Source organism: Electrona antarctica (assembly GCF_951216825.1).
Source record: "Electrona antarctica genome assembly, chromosome: 10".
NCBI lineage: Eukaryota > Metazoa > Chordata > Actinopteri > Myctophiformes > Myctophidae > Electrona > Electrona antarctica.
In genome coordinates this window covers 46,207,161-46,231,355 of record NC_136791.1, presented here as the reverse complement: position 1 = coordinate 46,231,355, position 24,195 = coordinate 46,207,161, and the positions used below count along the sequence as shown (strand labels likewise).

The following is a 24,195-nucleotide window of genomic DNA, read 5'->3' as shown; positions in this document are numbered from 1 at the left end:
GACAAAGTGCTGAAGTCTGCACAGGGAAAGACGGGCGATGAGCTGCATGGCAAGCTGAACAGCCTAATCACGGTGTTCAAGTACATCGATGTCATAGGAGGGCAGGATTGGCCCGATTTGAACAAAAAGCCTCAAATCATGAACGCAGCGTGCAATTTACGTGAAATCTTTCACAGATGTTCCTACTAGGCTGAGGAATATACCCCACCCTTTTCACATTGGCCTGTTATAGCGCCACCAACAGGTGGATTTTTGCAAAACACATTTTTGGAACAAAATGCCTCAAATCATCCAATTAGCTCTTCGCTAAGTCCCACCCAAGCCCGTGCTTGGCCAATACCACGTTAGCGACGGTTACTATGTTAGGATCCTGGTCACGCTTTCAATGCTGGTCAAAATGTTTAAGCAGTGTCAATAAATATATTTGCTGTACAGCATGTGTGGACCTCAGAAAGAGGGTTTGTTTTCTTACCTTGTTATGAGCAAACTAGTCCGTCCATGAATTATTTCGCTCCGTTGTGCAGTTTAATAGTACATATTAGAAATAAAAATAGGCTCTCATTGACTTCTATTGTAACGGGGAAACGGCTCTCAAAGTCACTCTTTTAGAACACTAAGCTGATTCTGACCGTTTATGACATCAGGAAAACTCGTGCGGTTTTATTTTTAATAAAAAAATGTCAACGTTGTCTTGTTTTTGTTTTGACTTCAGTGTTGCCACATTGTGTGAGAGAAATAAGCCAACCCACCTCCAAAAACAAGCCAACTCTTAAAGCCAAATCAAGAAAAACAAGCCAAAACAAACAATAATATGACCATATATAATCATAATAAAAAGATTGTATGCATTTATCATTATAAATACTATGTAGGCCTATGTCTATGATAATTAATGTTTTGGTAATGTATTACATACACTAATTATTAGCCTTAAGCCAAAAGTAGCGGGAAATAAGCAGACCTGGCAACCCTGACAAGTTTGTGTGGAAAGAACTTCCGGTTTGCCTACAAAACGATCTGATTGGTCCAAATCTGTACACCCACTTCTGAAGTAGCCTCGGTCTCAGCCTTCCATCCAGGCCGTTGGATGTAAATAAATGTATTTGATCTCGTCCACTTGTCGCAAACACCATACACAATTTTGGACATGTTTGAGGGAGACACTTTAGGAGAAATGTCTGGGACTGCAGCTGGATGCATCTCAAACAGCATGGCGACTTGTTTACAAACGAGAGTTGGGAACACCAGAACCGCTTCACTGTATATCTCCAACCAAAATAGTTACTTTATAAATCTATCAAAAGACGAAAATAAAACGGTTTTCCTGATGTCATAAACTGTCAGAATCAGCTTTTGTTGTGTTCGCTTATGTGCTAACTGACTGACTTTGAGAGCCGTTTCCCCGTTACAATGGAAGTCTGAGAGCCTATTTTTATAGGGCCTACTATTAAACTGCACAACGGATCGAAATAATTCATGGACGGACTAGTTTGCTCATAACAAGGTAAGAAAACAAACCCTCTTTCTGAGGTCCACACATGCTGTACAGCAAATATATTTATTGACACTGCTTAAACATTTTGACCAGCATTGAAAGCGTGACCAGGATCCTAACCTAGTAACCGTCGCTAACGTGGTATTGGCCAAGAACGGGCTTGGGTGGGACTTAGCGAAGAGTGAATTGCCATCCAAGGCGTAAGAAGAAATGGCACCCTTTTCACATTGGCGTATTATAGCACCACCAGGAGGCCACAACCTGACCTGCCCTGGTGGAGACCTGTGCCAAGAAGGGGCACTTTTTCTAGTTTTAACTGATTCTCTTGTAACCTTAGCTTAAATTTACTTTTAATTACAACAAATTCTACTGATCAGATTTGAAGCTATTACTTTAGTTTTTTACCCTTGTTAATCTTTTTGCATTTATGTGAATGCCTTTTTACTTGTATGTAAATGTATGTATGTAGCCTACTGTACTTTATGTAAATGTATGTATGTACTGTACTTTATGTAAATGTATGTATGTACTGTACTTTATGTAAATGTATGTATGTACTGTACTTTATGTAAAGCACTTTGAACTACACTTGTGTCTGAAAGGTGCTCTATAAATAAAGAGTATTATTATTATTATTATAAGAGTATTTTCACCTAAATGTGAAAACCGCTATAGGTTGCCAGTTCGATCCCTGTGGGCTCCCCCAGAGTTAGTGTGGAAGTGTCCTTGAGCAAGACTCTGAACCCCTGATTGCTCCTGATGTGCAGGTTGGTGCCTTGCATCAGTGTATGCATGTGTGTGTGAATGGGTGAATGTAATGCACCATCTATGTAAAGGTGTGTGAATGTGTGTGTGAATGGGTGAATGTAATGCACAGTCTATGTAAAGGTGTGTGAATGTGTGTGTGAATGGGTGAATGTAATGCACAGTCTATGTAAAGGTGTGTGAATGTGTGTGTGAATGGGTGAATGTAATGCACATAATATGTAAAGCGCCTTGGATAAAGGCGCTATATAAATGCACCATTTAGCATTTACTTAATCCTTTACATTGTTGTCTGGTGATGAAGCAGCAGGTTGACCTGCTTGTCAACACACTCCTTGTGTTCAGGAATCTGGTAGAATGACATATCTGTCTCTCCTCCTCCTCCCCCCCAAAGCTCGTCACCTCATAGAAACCTGATTATTATCTGGTGTCATTATGTGACGCTGCGTGTCTGTCTGTCTGACGGGTCATTTGTGACGCTCTGCGACACGATCAACATCACCTCTCCTCCTCCAGACCACGATCAACATTACCTCGCTGGACACGCCGGAACCAACACACGTGTAGGATAAGCCAAAGCCACCCCCTATTTTTTGGTTGTTTATTTCATTATAATTCATTCTTACTCAAGTCCATAATGTCAGACAATGAGGAAGCCATACATCCTGTTTGGTGAATGTGACACAAGCTGGACAGAACATGTGTCTCACTCAATTTGTGTGTGTTTAACTGTCTTGTTGCAGGTGAGATATAAGAATGTGGGTTCATTTAGACATATAAAGTAGCATATGAACAGGGGATATATGTTGATAGTGGAAAAGGTGGCCGTGTGTCTCCACAATGTTTTAGTGTACTGTAGACTACATGCTTAGCAGTTTGGTAGCTTAGCTATAGCAGCTAATGCTAACTGTGATAGTGACTGCAGGAGGCCCCAAGCTGCTACTGTGACTGTCTGATGTTATAATTCCAACTCACTCTGATAGTGGTATGCTATTATGATAACAGAACTATTTGGTGTCATGTATTTTTGTTATTTTGTTTAAACTGAATGTGATGTTATTTATGTATTATGTTATGTCCAGTGAGTCAGCATGTTTCTGCCAGTCAGACAATGAGGAAGCTATACATCCTGTTTGGTGAATGTGACACAAGCTGGACAGAACATGTGTCTCACTCCGGAACCAACGCACGCACACTTCTGACTGGTGAGAGCTGCAGACACACACCAAACACACACTCTTTCTTTCTTTTACCTTTATTTATTCAGGGAAGTCAGTTGAGAGCAAGCTCTCTTTTTCAATAACGCCCTGATTACAGTACACATACCATACAATATAAATAATAAATACATTACAGGATAAGAAACAGTTTAGAGTGAGCAAGTACAGCTGGATCTCAAATGGATCCTTACAAGTCTTTTAAAACGTTCAAGTGAAATCAAAGTTTTCAGTTTTAAGATTGATTGTAGACAGTTCCACATGTGAGGTGCATAGTAGTGAAAGGCTGTTTTACCCAATTCAGAATTCACAAATGGGATTTCTAACATAAGGTTGTTTTGGGAGCGGTTGGGATGTTGGCCAGTTTTGGGATGTAGTAGGCTGCTAAGATATGTAGGCATTTTTTTAAGTAAGGCTTTGTAGATAAAAACAGTGCAGTGCTGTTCTCGTCTCTTAGCCAATGAAGGCCAACCAACCTTTTCATACAACCTACAGCGATGGGTGAGGAACCCATCTCCAGTTATAAACCGGAGGGCAGAGTGGTAGATTGTGTCTAGTGGTGTTAGTGATGACGGAGCTGCATGCATATAAATAATATCACCATAGTCGATAACTGATAAAATTGTGCTTTGAATCAGCTGCTTCCTATTTTTTGAATTGAAGCAAGCTTGGTTCGATAGAGGAATGCTAGTTTTGGTTTCAGTTTAGTGATGAGTTGTGAAATGTGGGTTTTAAATGATAGTTTGTCGTCTAACCAGATGCCCAGATATTTATAGATTGAGACTTTTTCAATAGGAGTTCCTTCACTAGTTGTTATGTTAAGGTTTGATTGAGTGGCATTTGGTTTTCTAGAGAAGACAATGAATTTTGTTTTACCAGGGTTTAAAAGCAGTTTGAGATTGGTGAGTGCCTGTTGAATTTTGTGAAAATCTGTTTGTAGGTTTTGAAAAGCTAGATCAACTGAGGGGGCGACTGAATAGATGACGGTGTCGTCCGCGTAAAGATGTACTGCACTATTTGTAACTCCACTGCAGTACTGTGTTCTTGTCTAAAACCTGATTGGTGGCAGTTTAAGATGTTATTTCGGGATAAAAAGGATTTGAGTTGGGTATTGATCAGTTGCTCTAAAATCTTAGCAAGGCAGGGGAGTTTAGAAATTGGTCGGTAGTTATTGAGGTCACTTGTAGGACCACCTTTGTGTAGCGGAGAGACATACGCAGTTTTCCATAAAGTAGGAATGCTGTCAGTTACTAAGGTTTGATTAAAGATATATGTTATAATGTCAAATGGTATGAGCAGCTAATAATAGAAGCTGTGGGTTTAGCCCATCAGCTCCTGTAGATTTTTTAGGGTCAATGGCAAGTAGAGCTTCCTTTACCTCTATGCTGGAGAAGTGCCTGAAGGTGAAACTTTGAGAGTTTGAACTGTCATGGACTGGGTTACTACAGTAGGTGGTGTGTCCGAATTCCTGAAGAAATGGCCTGCGGTGCTAAAATGCGTATTAAAAACATTGCATAGATCGTTTTTGTTTGATACTGTGGAGGAGTCTGTGATGATCTGTTTGGGTAGCGATGAGGGTTGACTTTGGGATAGCGTTTTAATGGTACTCCAGAATTTGCCAGGGTTTGAGCTACAATCTGACAAGGTGGAGATGTAATATGATGATTTGGCATTCCGAATCATGGCAAGGCAGTTATTTCAGATGAGATGAAAATGATCCCAGTCGGATTTTAAGCCAGAGGAGCGTGCTTTTTTCCAAGCAATGTCCCTGGCTCTTAATTTTATTGAGATATAAGGGGAAAACCAGGGGTTCCTCCTGTTTTTCACTCTAAGCTTTTTAAAGGGAGCATGTTTATCAGCAACTGAGTTAAAAATAGAAATAAAGTAATTTAATGAATGAGGGTCTGGAATAGAGAGTGTTGAATATATCGCTAAGAGCCAATTCATGTATAAAAGCTTCATTAATAAAATTATTGAAATTTCCTTTTACCGTGATCCGATGCTCAGATTTTTGTTGCCTTGTGTTTCTAATACAAGCTATGGGACAATGGTCACTAAAATCAAGTGGAAGGACACCACTGCATTTATAATTGTGTGATTTGCTTGTAAGAATGATGTCCAGTAGGGAAGCTCTTGCTGGATTATTTCTATTGGGTCGTGTTGGAGCTGTGATTAGCTGAGAGAGGTTTAGACTATTACAGAGATTTTTAAAGGTGCTGGAGGCTCCTGTGAACCAGTCCAAGTTTCCGTCACCCATGAGGAGAATATCCGTCATTCCATGGGAGGATATTAGATTGAATATATTTGCATGAGAGATTTTGCAGAGGGCTGGCGGTATAACCCAATTAGGAGTAGTTTTTCATAATTTGCCGCATTTCCTAAATTGATGTTTAAAGCTAGGTATTCAAAGCACTTGGGGGTGGACAGAGAAAGAACAACAGAGGCACACACACAACACACAGCCGTCATCATGATGATCAACCATGTTTAGTTACTATATATAAAGCCAACAGGATAAGTTAATTGGTCTTTAATTCCCCTCCTTTAGCTTGGTGTGTGTGTGTGTGTGTGTGTGTGTGTGTGTGTGTGTGTGTGTGTGTGTGTGTGTGTGTGTGTGTGTGTGTGTGTGTGTGTGTGTGTGTGTGTGTGTGTGTGTGTGTGTGTGTGTGTGTGTGTGTGTGTGTGTGTGTGTGTGTTGCACGTAATTTGACTCCGCCAGGGACAAGATGAGTGTGTTTTAAAATGTTGCACGTTCTTTTTGCACTTTTGAGGCCCTGCTATGCCCAGCTCTGTGTGCGTGCGTGCGAGCGAGCGAGCGAGCGAGCGCGCGCACGCACCCATAGCGTGTGATTGGCCGGAATGTAATGATGTAATGTGTTTGATAGGTCTCATGGTGTGAGCTTGTAGCTCTGACCTTTTCAGATATCTGGTGCTTGTTAAACATATTATATGCGAGCGCACTTGTGAGATATGATTGGGGAGCGCAGCGTGAGTGACATCAGATGCCTATAATCCCTGTGATATTTAAACAATATATTTAGGCATAAATGGACTGCACGCCTTTATTTCCAAGTGACAATGACAAGCATAGGCCTATAACTTGCCTATTTGCAATTGTAGGCTATAGGCCTATAGAGCGTCGCAGCCCCGCCCCCTACCAGGGCCCAGGAAATAATTCTCCGTTCATTTTCCTCATAGACATTTCAAAAAGTATTTATTTAAAGACCTTTTAAGCCTCGTACAAAGCCAACTGGAGTTGTGAGAAATCATGAAAACAAACACCATTTTTTGGGGCCGAACAAATAATTAGAAGAAAGAAACGGCAGATTACAACACATTTTTGGTTGTTTTTCTTCTTTGAGCTCCTTTGAGCTTTGCCTTCTGGCTCTACTCTCTTTTCGTCACAACAGTGCGGTAAAGTGCGGTACAGTGCGGTACAGCGACTGCAATACCGCCCTTGCCGCTTCCCCATATTCCATCCCCATTGGCTAAGATTGCCTGCCAAAGTTTGCAGGATTTGCCCATTTCAACAAAATGCCTCAAATGTTGCACACAGCATGTGATTTCCGTGAAATTATGCACACACATTCCCACTAGTTGTTGTTATTTGACAATGTGATGTTAAGGTTCGATCCCTGTGGGCTCCCCCAGAGTTACTGTCTAAGTGTCCTTGAGCAAGACTGTGTGTGTGTGTGTGTGTGTGTGTGTGTGTGTGTGTGTGTGTGTGTGTGTGTGTGTGTGTGTGTGTGTGTGTGTGTGTGTGTGTGTGTGTGTGTGTGTGTGTGTGTGTGTGTGTGTGTGTGTGTGTGTGGGGCATCTTGAACCATCATTCGTCATCATCCATGTTATGCCATAACCCTCTGTGAACCGAATAAACATCTGTTAACCATCAAACTGCCTGGTCTGTGGCCCCACATGCTCTCATAAGCATGCATGGTGTAGGAGTGCACATAGCACCACTAGCCAGCCCGCCTTTACGAGTTCCAATATCTTTCCACAAACACCATTTTTTTGGGCCGAGCCCTGTGGGCTAATAGGCAATTCACACTGAGAGGGACTGAATCCGTTTCATTGGAACCGTTTCCGAATACGGTTGCCTGGTCCCCGATGGCCATGATTCACATTGCCCGAGATTCAACAGCGCACCCGGGTACACTTGCATAACACACTTTGATCCTCCAGATGGTGGTGTGCTTGATGACTGGTGCGCACGGACACTGACCATCAACTCTGCGACATTGTTTCCAATAAATCCAGACACTGCATTGCATTGCCTCTTTTGGCTCTTTACCGTTATACTACGTCACTGTCAGCCTGCCTACTATTCACTGTGTCAGTCAGTTCTGTGCTCCAGTGTCGTGTTTGATATTATTTTAATGGATTCTACTTTAGCATTATTATTATTTTGTTTTACTTTGGAAACTATGCCAAGCAAAGCCCAAGAGCCACGTGTAGTCCAAGATCAGCTACTCCCAGAGTCCCATTGATGATCCGATCACCATATAGCCTACAATTATTATGCATATGCCATGTTAGCTATGCCTACAGTTTATAAATCATGCTGAGCTAAACATGTGTTTTAATTTTGAAGTATTTATATTTAAACAAGATGAAGAAAGTCTCCACTCGGATCCCCACACACAGTGACAGCCCTCCATGTTTACGCACGACAGACAGACAGAATATTCTGTACACTGCAGTGTTTTTATATGTTTCCTTAAGCAATAGATTAATGTGCTCGTCCTCATATTTCGATGAGGGCTTCGGTCTCCTTATTTGACCACGTCACATGGTAACCTAACGGGACATCTTTGTACTGCGTAAAATGAATATCCCTTCTCCGTCTCCAACTGTGTTTAGCTCCTTATCCGCCACATAGTTTGCTTCATTTATTTTATTTGCTACGGATTGCATTCCCACCTAACCTGACTCCGCCAGATGGGGCAGCAGAGAGTACACTGTGTTCCCCCCTCCTGCTCCCATCTGGGAACTCTCAGGCAGACTTGATGCCCGGCCACAAAACGGCCTGGCCAATCAGCAGCAGCTTCTAGCAACTTCTAGCAGCAGCTTCTAGCTAACCGAATCGAAATCAAGTGCGATTGGAAGTGAAGCGAAACCCCCGTGTAAGCGTCCTCGATTGATGAAACAATGACAAGTTGGATGGTCTCGACGGGTGTGTTTATTTTCTCCAACACCGTGAAAACTATACAAATATAGAATAAATACTGTTACAATTTCATAATCAAATGTATAGTTTCACTAATAAAAGCTGTGCATTGAATTCATCACTTCAGTTATACAATCAACAATAAAATGGTTAATTTATGGTCAATTCTAAAGCAGTGATACAATAACTATTCATTTCAATAAGACAAATACCAAAGGAAAATGCACAATATCCAAATGTACCAAACAAAATGCAATTAATTAAGTCCCAAAATAAATCATGAAACTCCAAACAAGTACCTCAGTCCGCTCATCCAGGATGCTAACGGTGTGTCTAAACCAGGGGTGCCCAAAAGGTAGATCGCGATCTACCAGTAGATCACAAGGGCTGTGCAGGTAGATCACATTATACATGCCCCTAAAAAAATATATTTAATTTAAATTTTGCCACTTGAATTAAGGTGACTTGATTGACATTTAGAAGGGCCTGTCAGCTCAAACCCACAATGTATTACTTTGTTTTCAAGATTGTTGTGCACAAACGTCAGTAGCATTACAAAGTTATATACTGTGGAGTAAGGAAACAGCAAGACAGGAGACCTTGGGTGCGTCGAGGTAGTTTACTCACTTTCCACATACAAAATATTACAGTACACACTGTCGGTAGAAAGAAAAACCCTACCAATTACATTTTCCTTCTATTTCCCATTCCAAGTGTGTTTGTCTTATGTCAGTTAAATGCCCCCCCCCCCCCCCCCCCCCTTGTTGCATCAGAGTAATTTTGAAAGTCAAAGTCAAAGTCAAAAAAGTGTGGGCACCCCTGCCATTGAGACTGCATTGGGCGTTTAAGTTAAATAACTCCGAAACTACAAATCATTTCAAAGTAAAAGGTTCCAGCATGTGTCTCCACAGTAAGCTGAATTATAAAAAGTGTGAATGGAGTTTCTAGGTGAAAGTGCTTTTTTGATGTGCCAATATCTGCCATTGAGCCCCATTATAAATTTCTCAAATTTGAAAGCACTATATATTTCTAAAACTATGAAACATTTCAAAGATTCCATTTCAGGCAAACATGTCCACCGTAAGATGAACCTAAATAGGTTTGAATGGGGTGTCTATAGGTGTAAGTATGTAGGACTAGTAGCATGCCAAAGTTTGTGCTATTGAGAATGCATTGGGCGTTTAAGTTAAATAACTCAGAAACTACAAATCATTTTAAAGTAAAAAGTCCCAGCATGTGTCTCCACAGTAAGCTGAATTATACAATGTGTGAATAGAGTTTCTAGGTGAAAGTAATGTTTTGACGTGCCATAGAGCTGCCATTGAGCCCCATTATAAATTTCTCAAATTTGAAAGCACTATATTTCTAAAACTATGAAACATTTCAAAGATTTATTTTCAGGCAAACATGTCCACCGTAAGATGAACCTAAATAGGTTTGAACGGGGTTTCTAGATGTTAGTACAGTATGTAGGACTAGTAGCATGGCAAAGTTTGTGCTATTGCCATTGAGAATGCATTGGGCGTTTAAGTTAAATACGGGGGGCAGAAACTGCCTGTCATAATTTCCCCCCCTATTCCAAAGCCCCCCCAGGTACATTATATATTTAAACTATTTTCAGCAATGGTACACTTGTTTTTTCAGTGGGTAGATCTTGTTGAGCTGGTCATTTCGAAAGTAGATCTCACGTCATAAATGTGTGGGCACCCCTGGTCTAAACCACTCGAGCCTCAGGCCACATCAAACAGACAAACAGTCACAGGTACTGGCGGCTACACCAACTGGCCACATCAAACAGACAAACAGTCACAGGTACTGGAGGCTACACCAACTGGCCTCAGGCCACATCAAACAGACAAACAGTCACAGGTACTGGAGGCTACACCAACTGGCCACATCAAACAGACAAACAGTCACAGGTACTGGAGGCTACACCAACTGGCCCCAGGCCACATCAAACAGACAAACAGTCACAGGTACTGGAGGCTACACCAACTGGCCTCAGGCCACATCAAACAGACAAACAATCACAGGTACTGGAGGCTACACCAACTGGCCTCAGGCCACATCAAACAGACACACTGTCACAGGTACTGGAGGCTACACCGACTGGCCTCAGGCCACATCAAACAGACAAACAGGTACTGGAGGCTACACCAACTGGCCACAGCATAGTGTGACAAAACACAACTTCAGTCAATTGTTCAGTAAAACCGCGACGTACAAGCAACATCGCAAGTTAGTACAAATGTGCACGTTGCATTTAAGCAATCGAACATTTCGTACCTTGCCGTGTAGAAAACATAAGCCGAGTGCCACAAAACACTGGTGTGCTCTTCCCTCTTGCTCTGGCTCAGCAGAGTGTAGTTGTGTGAGTGGTGTGCTCTTCCCTCTGGCTCTGGCTCAGCAGAGTGTAGTTGTGTGAGTGGTGTGCTCTTCCCTCTCGCTCTGGCTCAGCAGAGTGTAGTTGTGTGAGTGGTGTGCTCTTCCCTCTCGCTCTGGCTCAGCAGAGTGTAGTTGTGTGAGTGGTGTGCTCTTCCCTCTGGCTCTGGCTCAGCAGAGTGTAGTTGTGTGAGTGGTGTGCTCTTCCCTCTCGCTCTGGCTCAGCAGAGTGTAGTTGTGTGAGTGGTGTGCTCTTCCCTCTCGCTCTGGCTCAGCAGAGTGTAGTTGTGTGAGTGGTGTGCTCTTCCCTCTCGCTCTGGCTCAGCAGAGTGTAGTTGTGTGAGTGGTGTGCTCTTCCCTCTCGCTCTGGCTCAGCAGAGTGTAGTTGTGTGAGTGGTGTGCTCTTCCCTCTGGCTCTGGCTCAGCAGAGTGTAGTTGTGTGAGTGGTGTGCTCTTCCCTCTCGCTCTGGATCAGCAGAGTGTAGTTGTGTGAGTGGTGTGTGTGAGTGAGAAGCTAGCAGACCTCAGCTAAGTGCATCCCGGTGGAGGAAGCAGAAGTTTCAAATTAAGGTAAATCAAACCATACAGAAAGCTTCAAAATAAGGTAAAAATAAACCACGTAAATAAACAAATGAACTTCAACCCAAAAGGAATAACTGAAGTTAAAGCCCTAGTGTCGGGCAGTTACACCCCGTTTTTAGCGGAGTAGAATGCGGTTCTTTGATGCACATTATGATTTGAATGAGGCTTCACACCTGCCAAACAAAGCGCACTTTCGGACAATGTGCAGCAGGATTCGTTTTAATCGCAGTAACATTTTCTGGTGTGAAGGTCACCTTAGTTGGGCATGGAGCAACAAGCTGTAAGCACCTAGGGGAGAGCTGCCAGGGCCCTTGTCTTGTAAGGGTGTCGCCTGATTAACAGCATAATATGCTGTTAAACAACCTAAGGAACCTAATATTATTAGGTTCCTTAGGTTGTTTTCATTAGTTTAGTTTGCTGTAAAGTTTGTTTAATTTTTGATATTTTGGTCTTATTTTGATTTATTTAAGGCCTTCACTATTGATACTGCACTGTAATCGTTGTTGGAAGACTCGTTTGGGAGAAAATAAAACGCCCCAAACTTTGCATCTCTGGACATTTTTGGAGCCTTGGCCACTCGGCTCAGCACTCGTATGCTGTGCGTATGATTATTGCACTGTACACACACACGTAATTTGACTCCGCCAGGGACAAGATGAGTGTGGTTTAAAATGGTGTGTGTGTGTGTGTGTGTGTGTGTGTGTGTGTGTGTGTGTGTGTGTGTGTGTGTGTGTGTGTGTGTGTGTGTGTGTGTGTGTGTGTGTGTGTGTGTGTGTGTGTGTGTGTGTGTGTGTGTGTGTGTGTGTGTGTGTGTGTGTGTGTGTGTGTGTGTGTGTGTGTGTGTGTGCGCGCGTGCGTGCGCGCGTGCGTGCGCGCGTGCGTGCGCGTGCGCGTGCGTGCGTGCGTGCGTGTGCGTGCGTGCGTGCGCGCCAGCCAGCCAGCCAGCCAGCCAGCCACTGTTCTTTTGGGCACAGGAGCAAGGCACTGCGGAGACGGGAGCGCAAAATGATCCGAAGTTTACAATAGCTACTCCCAGAGTCCCATTGATGATCCGATCACCATATAGTTTACAATAGCTACTCCCAGAGTCCCATTGATGATCCGATCACCATATAGTTTACAATAGCTACTCCCAGAGTCCCATTGATGATCCGATCACCATATAGTTTACAATAGCGAGTCCCATTGATGATCCGATCACCATATAGCCTACAATTATTATGCATATGCCATGTTAGCTATGCCTACAGTTTATAAATCATGCTGAGCTAAACATGCGTTTTAATTTTGAAGTATTTATATTTAAACAAGATGAAGAAAGTCTCCACTCGGATCCCCACACACAGTGACAGCCCTCCATGTTTACGCACGACAGACATTCCTAGTCCAGTGTTCATGGTCTGTGTTCCTAGTCCAGTGTTCATGGTCTGTGTTCCTAGTCCAGTGTTAATGGTCTGTGTTCCTAGTCCAGTGTTCATGGTCTGTGTTCCTAGTCCAGTGTTCATGGTCTGTGTTCCTAGTCCAGTGTTCATGGTCTGTGTTTCTAGTCCAGTGTTTATGGTTTGTGTTCCTAGTCCAGTGTTCATGGTCTGTGTTCCTCTTCCTGACTCTTCCAGGGGAAACACCACAGATGTTCTTCCCAGTTTGAGAGGAGGGATGAAGACCCTCTGATGACCCCGATGTCATCTCCTCTATGAAGGTAAAATGTCTCTTTGATTTCATCTGGATGTCAATTCACCATCCTGAGCCTAACACAAACTATTCAGTGTTCCACTGCTACTGTATTACACTGTACATTATTACTGTACACAAACTATTATCAGTGTTCCACTGCTACTGTATTACACTGTACATTTATACACAAACACAAACTATTATCAGTGTTCCACTGCTACTGTATTACACTGTACATTTATACACAAACACAAACTATTATCAGTGTTCCACTGCTACTGTATTACACTGTACATTTATACACAAACACAAACTATTATCAGTGTTCCACTGCTACTGTATTACACTGTACATTTATACACAAACACAAACTATTATCAGTGTTCCACTGCTACTGTATTACACTGTACATTTATACACAAACACAAACTATTATCAGTGTTCCACTGCTACTGTATTACACTGTACATTTATACACAAACACAAACTATTATCAGTGTTCCACTGCTACTGTATTACACTGTACATTTATACACAAACACAAACTATTATCAGTGTTCCACTGCTACTGTATTACACTGTACATTTATACACAAACACAAACTATTATCAGTGTTCCACTGCTACTGTATTACACTGTACATTTATACACAAACACAAACTATTATCAGTGTTCCACTGTTACTGTATTACACAGCGGCAGCGGTGGCCGAACGGATATCAGAGCGGTCTTGATACCGGAAGGTCACCAGTTCGAATCAGCCGTCCGACACGTTAGGGTTGGGTGACGATAAGAATCTATCGTCAATCGCGAATGTACGAGTCCAATCGCCGAATATTTTTATTAGGCGATTTTTCGGGACGATTATTTTCTTTTGCAAAATATTAGCCCAATTAACCTGTAAAGTGTGAGCAACATGTGAATCAATTTGGGCCAGCAAAGTAGTAACAGCGGACGGGTGGAAAACCCCTCCTCCCGTTATAATGCTCCCAGTCCCCGCACCGCAGCATCGGGGAACACTCTGGCAGCCAGAGTAAAGGCTGGGAGGGACCGAGCCGAGGGAGGCTACTGTACTGTAGCCTACATGTTGTTTATGCTCCGGAGTCCAGACCCATGCAGTTTAATAATATACAGTCACAACAGAATGCACACTGCTGTCTCGTGTCTCATCACAATCCCAATGCGCTACCCGTGAAGTCGGGGGAAAATAAAAAACAGGCTGCTAGTGTTAGTGTAGGCTCGGGGATCGTTAGCTTAGCGCTTAGTTTAGCGTGTAGCTACTGATTCAACCCACTGATTGAACTTCATCTCCGCCTGTAATCTAGGTTATTTTTTTATTGACAACGTGAACGAACCCCGACACCAGCGCTGCAAAAATAGACAGATCTACAAGCTCTCAACGCGTAGCGAACGGCGCTGCAAAAACAGGCAGGACACGATGCCTTGAGAGCTTGCGGATCAGCAGCAGCGCTCCGAGCCTCCGACTCAACGGGGAGGCAAGAGTTCTCCGGGGAGGAGGAGAAGTTACCAGGGCAGGCTACATGTTGCTGCGGCTAACAACACTGTCACCAGCCAGTGGTTGTGATGTTAGCTTGGCTTGCAGCTGCTTGCCCGTTCCAACTTCACTTCATCTCCACCTGTAACTTATTTTTTATTTTGTTACCCTGGCTGCGCACTGCGCTGCAAAAATAGACGGATCTACAAGCTCTCAACGCGTAGCGAACGGCGCTGCAAAAACAGGCAGGATGCGGCGCCTTGAGAGCTTGTAGATCTGGCTTTTTTTGCGACCTGTAGTGAGCTGTTCTCACTTTACTTTTATGACACGAATATATCGTCCATCGGCGATTTTTGGACAGACGATGGGCGATTGAAAAAGATTGGCATATCGCCCAACCTTATGACACGTTAAAAATTACCACCGCTGAAGTGCCCTTGAACAAGGCATTGAACCACTACGATGAAATGTGTTCTATGAGCAGGGCCTGGCTGGAAACAAGTTCTTGAGCTTAGCCCAGATACCCTGGGTAAATATAGTAATCATTTCATTTCATTTCATTTCACACTGTACATTATTACTGTACACAAACTATTATCAGTGTTCCACTGCTACTGTATTACACTGTACATTATTACTGTACACAAACTATTATCAGTGTTCCACTGCTACTGTATTACACTGTACATTTATACACAAACACAAACTATTATCAGTGTTCCACTGCTACTGTATTACACAGTATATTTATACACAAACACAAACTATTGTCAATGTTTTATAGTATAGTTGACCTATAATAATAATAATACAACTTTATTTGTAATTTTGTATAGCACCTTTCATGACATGAAATGCAGGGGGGGAGTTGCACCACTCAGTTCACACGGGTGTGATTTTTAGGCAAAGCGAGCAGGCCAGCAGTGGAAAACCTTAGGGGGCGGTTTGGGACATATTTAGGCAGTCATGTAGGTAGGAAGGTGCGAGACCATTGAGAGCTTTATAAACAAGTGAAATAATTTTAAAATCAATCCTAAAAACAACCGGAAGCCAGTGCAGTGAAGCCAAAACTATAGACACACCCCCTGTTACCTCCTGACCTATAGACATCCCCCCCCTGTTACCTCCTGATCTATAGACACACCCCCTGTTACCTCCTGACCTATAGACATCCCCCCCTGTTACCTCCTGACCTATAGACATCCCCCCTGTTACCTCCTGATCTATAGACACACCCCCTGTTACCTCCTGACCTATAGACACACCCCCTGTTACCTCCTGGCCTATAGACATCCCCCCCTGTTACCTCCTGATCTATAGACACACCCCCTGTTACCTCCTGACCTATAGACATCCCCCCTGTTACCTCCTGATCTATAGACACACCCCCTGTTACCTCCTGATCTATAGACACACCCCCTGTTACCTCCTGACCTATAGACACCCCCCCTGTTACCTCCTGATCTATAGACACACCCCCTGTTACCTCCTGACCTATAGACATCCCCCTCTGTTACCTCCTGATCTATAGACACACCCCCTGTTACCTCCTGACCTATAGACATCCCCCCCTGTTACCTCCTGATCTATAGACACACCCCCTGTTACCTCCTGATCTATAGACACACCCCCTGTTACCTCCTGACCTATAGACATCCCCCCCCCCTGTTACCTCCTGATCTATAGACATCCCCCCCTGTTACCTCCTGATCTATAGACACACCCCCTGTTTTAGTACCCTAACCCCCTATAGGGGGGTACTAGGGGTGTGCATCTCTCCATTACAAGACGATTCGATACGTATCGATACGCATGGGCTACGATGCGATTCGGGGTCGATACATTTTATATACAGAACGATTCGATTCGATTCGATTCAGTCCAAATCGATACGATTTCGATTTTGTGGAACTTCATGGAATTTGATGCGATGCGATTCGATTCGATACGATACGTTGCGATCTGACACATTTAACCTTCTATAGATTTTTTATTTGAAGCTAGATCTATAAAGAATAGGGTTGGGACTTAATTAAAAAACATCTAATTAATTGGACGCGTTGTGATTGATTAATTAATCTCAATTAATCACATTTTAATCGCATATCAATAGGCCTATTTGACCTGAGCAGTGAGCTTTTTTTTCAAATGGATTTGGATATGAGTGAATCAATGAATAGTGACTACATAAGCATAGGCAATAAAACAAGTAGTAATAATAATAGTGATAATAATATTATTTATATGCTTCTCTGAGTACTTAAAGACACTTTTCAAGGGGAACATGAGAAAACAAATAAAAACAACTTTATTAGAGAAAAACTAAGACTATGGAATAAAATAAATGAAAGCTATAGCAATATTCCAGAGGTGGGTTTGAATTTATAGGTGGTGGCATGTCTCTGAGTTTTGGAAGTGCATAGTTTGACAGGTCTGACTGCCTGCTGTGGACAGTGAAACCCTGACCATTAAACACGGGCAGACGCAACGATACAGTCTATCATTCATTGTTAAAGCTCCAAATGATATTCCCATTCGTCTTTGTGTCTGCCCGTGTAAACGCAGCAGCGAGTGTGAGGGGTTGGGGAACGGATGGAAAGTATAGTGTTATTAAGGAGGACTCCTTCTAACTATATGGAAGTTAAACTAACGTTAGCTCCCATGCTAGCTACTAGCTAGTAGCTTCCCTCGTCAGACAACAGAACACCACCACAGATCGGGTGGAAGCTGTTGATATCACTGCTTGTGCCCGTGGATGGGAAATAAGATTTAAAAGGCTATGGAAGCGTGGATGAAAGCACAGATGTGTGCAATAAAGTTGTGTCGGATCTGCCTGTGCACCCCGTCTGCTGCTCGTGTGTTGTGACTGTCGCTGGTGCAAAGTTAAAGAGCGTCATAAGCATGCGCCCTTCCTGCGCTGGAAGTAGCAGATCTACAAGTTATCTACCCGTCGCAATGCACAGCGCTGTGGGCTTGTACATCTGTGTTTTTCCCGCAGTTAGTTGAATTATATCGATTCACAACTTTAGGATCGATCCAACGTCCGATCCAGACGCTAATTTGACCGATCCAGACACACGTGCATCGATGTAGTCGTATCGTTAATGTTAAAATCGATTATCGATTCATATCGATATTTTTTGACACCACTAGGGGGTACTATAGGGGGTGTGTCTATAGAGGGGGATACAGATCCTGTGATCTTTGGTGGCCAGATGTAATTTCCTGGGGTCTAGTAGGACTATAGTAAATGATAAATAAAAAAAATCGCTATAAAATTGTGTAAAAAAAAGACATATTTACACCTGTGTTCGAATGCCCCCGCACCACTGTCAAAAACAGCTAAAATCCCTAAAATTAAAGAAAGCAGCAACACTCATGTTTTACTTTCTCTAATAACAACCTAAAATAAAACATGAACCTTGTTCATGTTTTAAAAAGTTGTCCTTTAGCAATTAATTGAAAATTATGCGGTTCTATCATTGTGTGTGTGTGTGTGTGTGTGTGCGTGTGTGTGTGTGTGTGTGTGTGTGTGTGTGTGTGTGTGTGTGTGTGTGTGTGTGTGTGTGTGTGTGTGTGTGTGTGTGTGTGTGTGTGTGTGTGTGTGTGTGTGTGTGTGTGTGTGTGTGTGTGTGTGTGTGTGTGTGTGTGTGTGTGTGTGTGTGTGTGTGTCATTTTATTCCTCATACAAAGATGCCACTGCCTGGCCCTGTATCTGAAATGGTCAAATACATATTTGATTAAGGAATATAATATGCCTTTTGTATTCTTTATGTTCATCAGCAAAATGTAGATTTTTTCATGTTAGACGTTATTGAGGGAAATGAAGATTCTCTGATGAAAAAAAATATGATCGATAGGGTTATCAATGATCAATTAATTAATTATTCGATAATTTGAATCCCTAAATAACAGTAATGATTGTACATACAGTTTAATTAGTTACAGCAGGGGTGGTGCAACTTTGACGATGGCGAGGGCCACTATATTTCCACACTCTCTCCAGATTGCATATTTCTGTTGTAGCATTTTTTTTGATAATTTTTGATCAGCTATTTTTAGATCAGCTATTTTTGATCAGGTATTTTTTGATCAGCTATTTTTGCTATATTTTAATTCAAATCCTGAATTATTTTTATGCTATTTTTGAATTGGAATCCTGATAAGTAACCTTTGTATCTAATTTCAAATGCATTTAGTTATAGTTATGTTAACTTTATGAACTAAACACATACATTGGACACAAAAAAACCCAATAACATTTTAATAATACTAGTCATTAAGCTACATCTAGACTAGTAATTAATGCAGGTCATGTTTTCATATTTGGAAATGCAACAGCTGAAATATATCAGTATTCTGATATTAACCTGTGGGCCGTATTATATGATGGTGGGGGCCGCATTTGGACCCCGGGCCGCCAGTTGCCCATGTATGAATTACAGCAACACTATGATTGTACATACAGGTTAATTAGTTACAGTAATGATTGTACATACAGGTTAATTAGTTACAGTAATGATTGTACATACAGGTTAATTAGTTACAGTAATGATTGTACATACAGGTTAATTAGTTACAGTAATGATTGTACATACAGGTTAATTAGTTACAGTAATGATTGTACATACAGGTTAATTAGTTACAGTAATGATTGTACATACAGGTTAATTAGTTACAGTAACAGTAATGATTGTACCATAAAAAAACACTGCATACAGGTTCTTAAGTGCTAGCTGCTGTCGCTCCACTCCGTGGCATCAATCAAACCCACAATGGACCCATCAGCCTCAGCATCAGGTCCACAGACCATGGACCAATCAGCATCAGCCTCAGCATCAGGTCCACAGACCATGGACCAATCAGCATCAGCCTCAGCATCAGGTCCACAGACCATGGACCAATCAGCATCAGCCTCAGCATCAGGTCCACAGACCACGGTACTGTTGGTTACTAATGCACTCACAGCTTTACACAGTTTATTTGTGCGTCTCTAAATGTTATGATGAATTGAACATGGTGGACCACGGTACTGTTGGTTACTAATGCACTCACAGCTTTAACTTATTCCAGTCTTATTCAACGTTTGTCTCGGTGGTATTAGTCTTTATGGCAACGCAATGAATTAGATGTGATGTTCTCCCCGTGCTTTGTAGTAGGGTTAGGATTATAAATATATATTATCGTACTAATTGTTTCCACATTGACTGATATTTATTATTACCGTATTATGATCATCACTCTGTATCATGTGAGAAAGTATGTGATCAATATCACTCAGACTGGTTAGGATTGAAATAACATGACTGTATCCAACAGGATGCTGATAACGACTTGACTTCAGAAGCAATGGATGCAGAAAAATCCAGAAAATCCAGAAAAGGTGAGTGTTTTATTTCTGTCCTCAGTTCAGTGTTCGAGGTGACCAGTGAGTAGGTTGGTAGCTGGTGCTACCTTCTGTTCACCAGGGCTATATAGTAGGTTGGTAGCTGGTGCTACCTCCTGTTCACCAGGGCTGTACAGTAGGTTGGTAGCTGGTGCTACCTCCTGTTCACCAGGGCTGTACAGTAGGTTGGTAGCTGGTGCTACCTTCTGTTCACCAGGGCTGTACAGTAGGTTGGTAGCTGGTGCTACCTTCTGTTTACCAGGGCTGTACAGTAGGTTGGTAGCTGGTGCTACCTCCTGTTCACAGGGCTGTACAGTAGGTTGGTAGCTGGTGCTACCTCCTGTTTACCAGGGCTGTACAGTAGGTTGGTAGCTGGTGCTACCTTCTGTTTACCAGGGCTGTACAGTAGGGTTGTCTCGATCCGATCACGCGATCGAAAATCGGGTCATTTTCAAATAATCGGAATCGGATGGGGAGCAAAACAAACGTGATCGGGACATCCCTACTGTACATCCCTACTGTACATCCCTGTACAAGATGTTACATTACTTTGTATGTGGGGCATATGGAGATGCAGAGAGCTTTGTTTTTCATTCATAGGATTCTCTAATTTCATCCACTCTTTTTCTCCCTTGCAAACAGCACTTTTTGTGATGCAGCACAGGCCACAGTTGACCCAAAGGGTGTCCGCAGTCATGGCTGTAGTAGACAGTCTAGGAGACAGCTGGGTCCACCCTGAGATCTACGTCGAGATTAATGCTAAGAAGACAAGCATGAAACAAATGAAGACTCTGTACATATCAACAGTAGTTCCAGGAGGAACCAACGCCCGGGCAGCATTTTATGATGCCCTCATGGAACACCAACCCCACCTGCTGGCGGACCTTGGTAAGATCATTCATTCATTCATTCATTCATTTATTGAAGGGGTGGCAGTGGGTCAGGGGTAGAGTGGCCACTTGGGAACCGTGAGGTTGCCAGTTCGATCCCTGTGGGCTCCCCCAGAGTTAGTGTTGAGGTGTCCTTGAGCAAGACTCTGAACCCCTGATTAGCCGTTCACTAAGTCCCTCCCCATCCCGTCCTTGTCCAATAGGCACGTTAGCAGCGAGGAGACAGGTCAAGCTGTCCTTCTCAGTTCTCACCCATTGAGATGCATGTTAAATGATTGCATTTCTCCATATAAATAATATATTTTCAGTAGCAAGAGCTTCAAAATGTCTGGCTATGCACTGGACACATGTCTTCTAAATCTAGTCAACCAGGCCTGCACTAGGCTATGCACTGGACACATGTCTTCTAAATCTAGTCAACCAGGCCTGCACTAGGCTATGCACTGGACACATGTCTTCTAAATCTAGTCAACCAGGCCTGCAGTAGGCTATGCACTGGACACATGTCTTCTAAATCTAGTCAACCAGGCCTGCACTAGTCTATGCACTGGATACATTCTAAATCTAGTCAACCAGGCCTGCAGTAGGCTATGCACTGGACACATGTCTTCTGAATCTAGTCTACCAGGCCTGCAGTAGGCTATGCACCGACACCTGTCTTCTAAATCTAGTCTACCAGGCCTGCAGTAGGCTATGCACTGGACACATGTCTTCTAAATCTAGTCTACCAGGCCTGCAGTAGGATATGCACTGGATACATGTCTTCTAAATCTAGTCTACCAGGCCTGCAGTAGGCTATGCACTGGACACCTGTCTTCTAAATCTAGTCAACCAGGCCTGCAGTAGGCTATGCATTGGACACATGTCTTCTAAATCTAGTCTACCAGGCCTGCAGTAGGCTATGCACTGGACACATGTCTTCTAAATCTAGTCAACCAGGCCTGCAGTAGGCTATGCACTGGACACATGTGTATGATATTATTTCAGGAAACTATAAATACGAGGAAGAGAAACAGTATCCAACAATCGACTTTAACGACCGTCTGATGGGAGTTTTCATGTTGCACGGTCAGACTACAGTCAATTAGTATTATTGCATCACCTGGGTGGGTCAGTCGTGTAACTTTCTGGACGTTAAGCTGTGTGTGTTCAACAACACAGCCATGACGTTAAGCTGTGTATGTGTTCAACAACACAGCCATGACGTTAAGCTGTGTATGTGTTCAACAACACAGCCATGACGTTAAGCTGTGTGTGTGTTCAACAACACAGCCATGACGTTAAGCTGTGTGACGTTAAGCTGTGTGTGTGTTCAACAACACAGCCATGACGTTAAGCTGTGTGACGTTAAGCTGTGTGTGTGTTCAACAACACAGCCATGACGTTAAGCTGTGTGTGTGTTCAACAACACAGCCATGACGTTAAGCTGTGTGACGTTAAGCTGTGTGTGTGTTCAACAACACAGCCATGACGTTAAGCTGTGTGTGTGTTCAACAACACAGCCATGATGTTAAGCTGTGTGTGTGTTCAACAACACAGCCATGACGTTAAGCTGTGTGTGTGTTCAACAACACAGCCATGACGTTAAGCTGTGTATGTGTTCAACAACACAGCCATGACGTTAAGCTGTGTGTGTGTTCAACAACACAGTCATGACAAATTACACTGACAGCTATGAAGTGACGGAAGCTTGCCCTGCATAGCAACATTTGCTAAACTATTTGGATTGCCATTGGACAACCACTTTTGGGGTGGGGTTTAGCAAAGGGCTAATTGCTCCCGATGAGCAGGTTGGTGCCTTGCATGGTTTCCTCCACCATCGCTGTGTGAATGGATGAATGTAATGCACAATCCTAAAGGTGCTATATAAATGCAGCAGTTACCATTCTACCATGTCCACTCACACTTCATCCTCCTCACCTTATGCAGGAGCTGAACTTCCATCACAAGACTCGACTAACAAGGCTAACGAGGGTGAGTCATGAAACAATCTGGACGGAGCCTTTTGTAAATTAGGACCTACGGTGCAAGACTTATAAGGCGAAATGTAAAGTGGGCTGTTATAGCGCCACCATGAGGCCAACTGATGTAATAATTCTTTACATTAATTTTAATAATTATTATGAACCTCCCCTCCAAGTGTTGTAACTGTACCTCCAGCGGTTTTTGAGAGAAAAATACTTGATGTGAGTTTTCACATTTTTGTGAGCTGTGTCTTCGACCAGGCCTGCACTAGGCTATGCACTGGATACATGTCTTCTAAATCTAGTCAACCAGGCCTGCAGTAGGCTATGCACTGGACACATGTCTTCTAAATCTAGTCTACCAGGCCTGCAGTAGGCTATGCACTCGACACCTGTCTTCTAAATCTAGTCTACCAGGCCTGCAGTAGGCTATGCACTGGACACATGTCTTCTAAATCTAGTCTACCAGGCCTGCAGTAGGATAAGCACTGGATACATGTCTTCTAAATCTAGTCGACCAGGCCTGCACTAGGCTATGCACTGGATACATTCTAAATCTAGTCAACCAGGCCTGCAGTAGGCTATGCACTGGACACATGTCTTCTAAATCTAGTCTACCAGGCCTGCAGTAGGCTATGCACTCGACACCTGTCTTCTAAATCTAGTCTACCAGGCCTGCAGTAGGCTATGCACTGGACACATGTCTTCTAAATCTAGTCTACCAGGCCTGCAGTAGGATATGCACTGGATACATGTCTTCTAAATCTAGTCTACCAGGCCTGCAGTAGGCTATGCACTGGACACCTGTCTTCTAAATCTAGTCTACCAGGCCTGCAGTAGGCTATGCACTGGACACATGTCTTCTAAATCTAGTCTACCAGGCCTGCAGTAGGCTATGCACTGGACACATGTCTTCTAAATCTAGTCTACCAGGCCTGCAGTAGGATATGCACTGGATACATGTCTTCTAAATCTAGTCGACCAGGCCTGCACTAGGCTATGCACTGGATACATGTCTTCTAAATCTAGTCAACCAGGCCTGCAGTAGGCTATGCACTGGACACATGTGTATGATATTATTTCAGGAAACTGGAAATACGAGGAAGAGAAACAGTATCCAACAATCGACTTGAACGACCGTCTGATGGGAGTTTTCATGTTGCACGGTCAGACTACA

General features: G+C 42.9%; 1 protein-coding gene across 1 annotated transcript in view; it reads left to right on the top strand.

Annotated features, from left to right (window-relative positions):
* The first annotated feature begins 2,911 nt into the window (after positions 1-2,911).
* LOC306931298 (NACHT, LRR and PYD domains-containing protein 1b allele 3-like) overlaps positions 2,912-24,195 on the top strand; it is a 136,450-nt gene continuing 115,166 nt past the window's right edge. The window contains exons 1-6 of the mRNA XM_079512619.1: positions 2,912-3,003; positions 3,343-3,465; positions 13,225-13,307; positions 19,500-19,718; positions 20,098-20,161; positions 20,807-21,052. Of these exons, the coding sequence (XP_079368745.1) occupies positions 19,554-19,718; positions 20,098-20,161; positions 20,807-21,052 (475 nt within the window). The 5' untranslated portion in view covers positions 2,912-3,003; positions 3,343-3,465; positions 13,225-13,307; positions 19,500-19,553. The remainder of the gene's footprint in view (positions 3,004-3,342; positions 3,466-13,224; positions 13,308-19,499; positions 19,719-20,097; positions 20,162-20,806; positions 21,053-24,195) is intronic.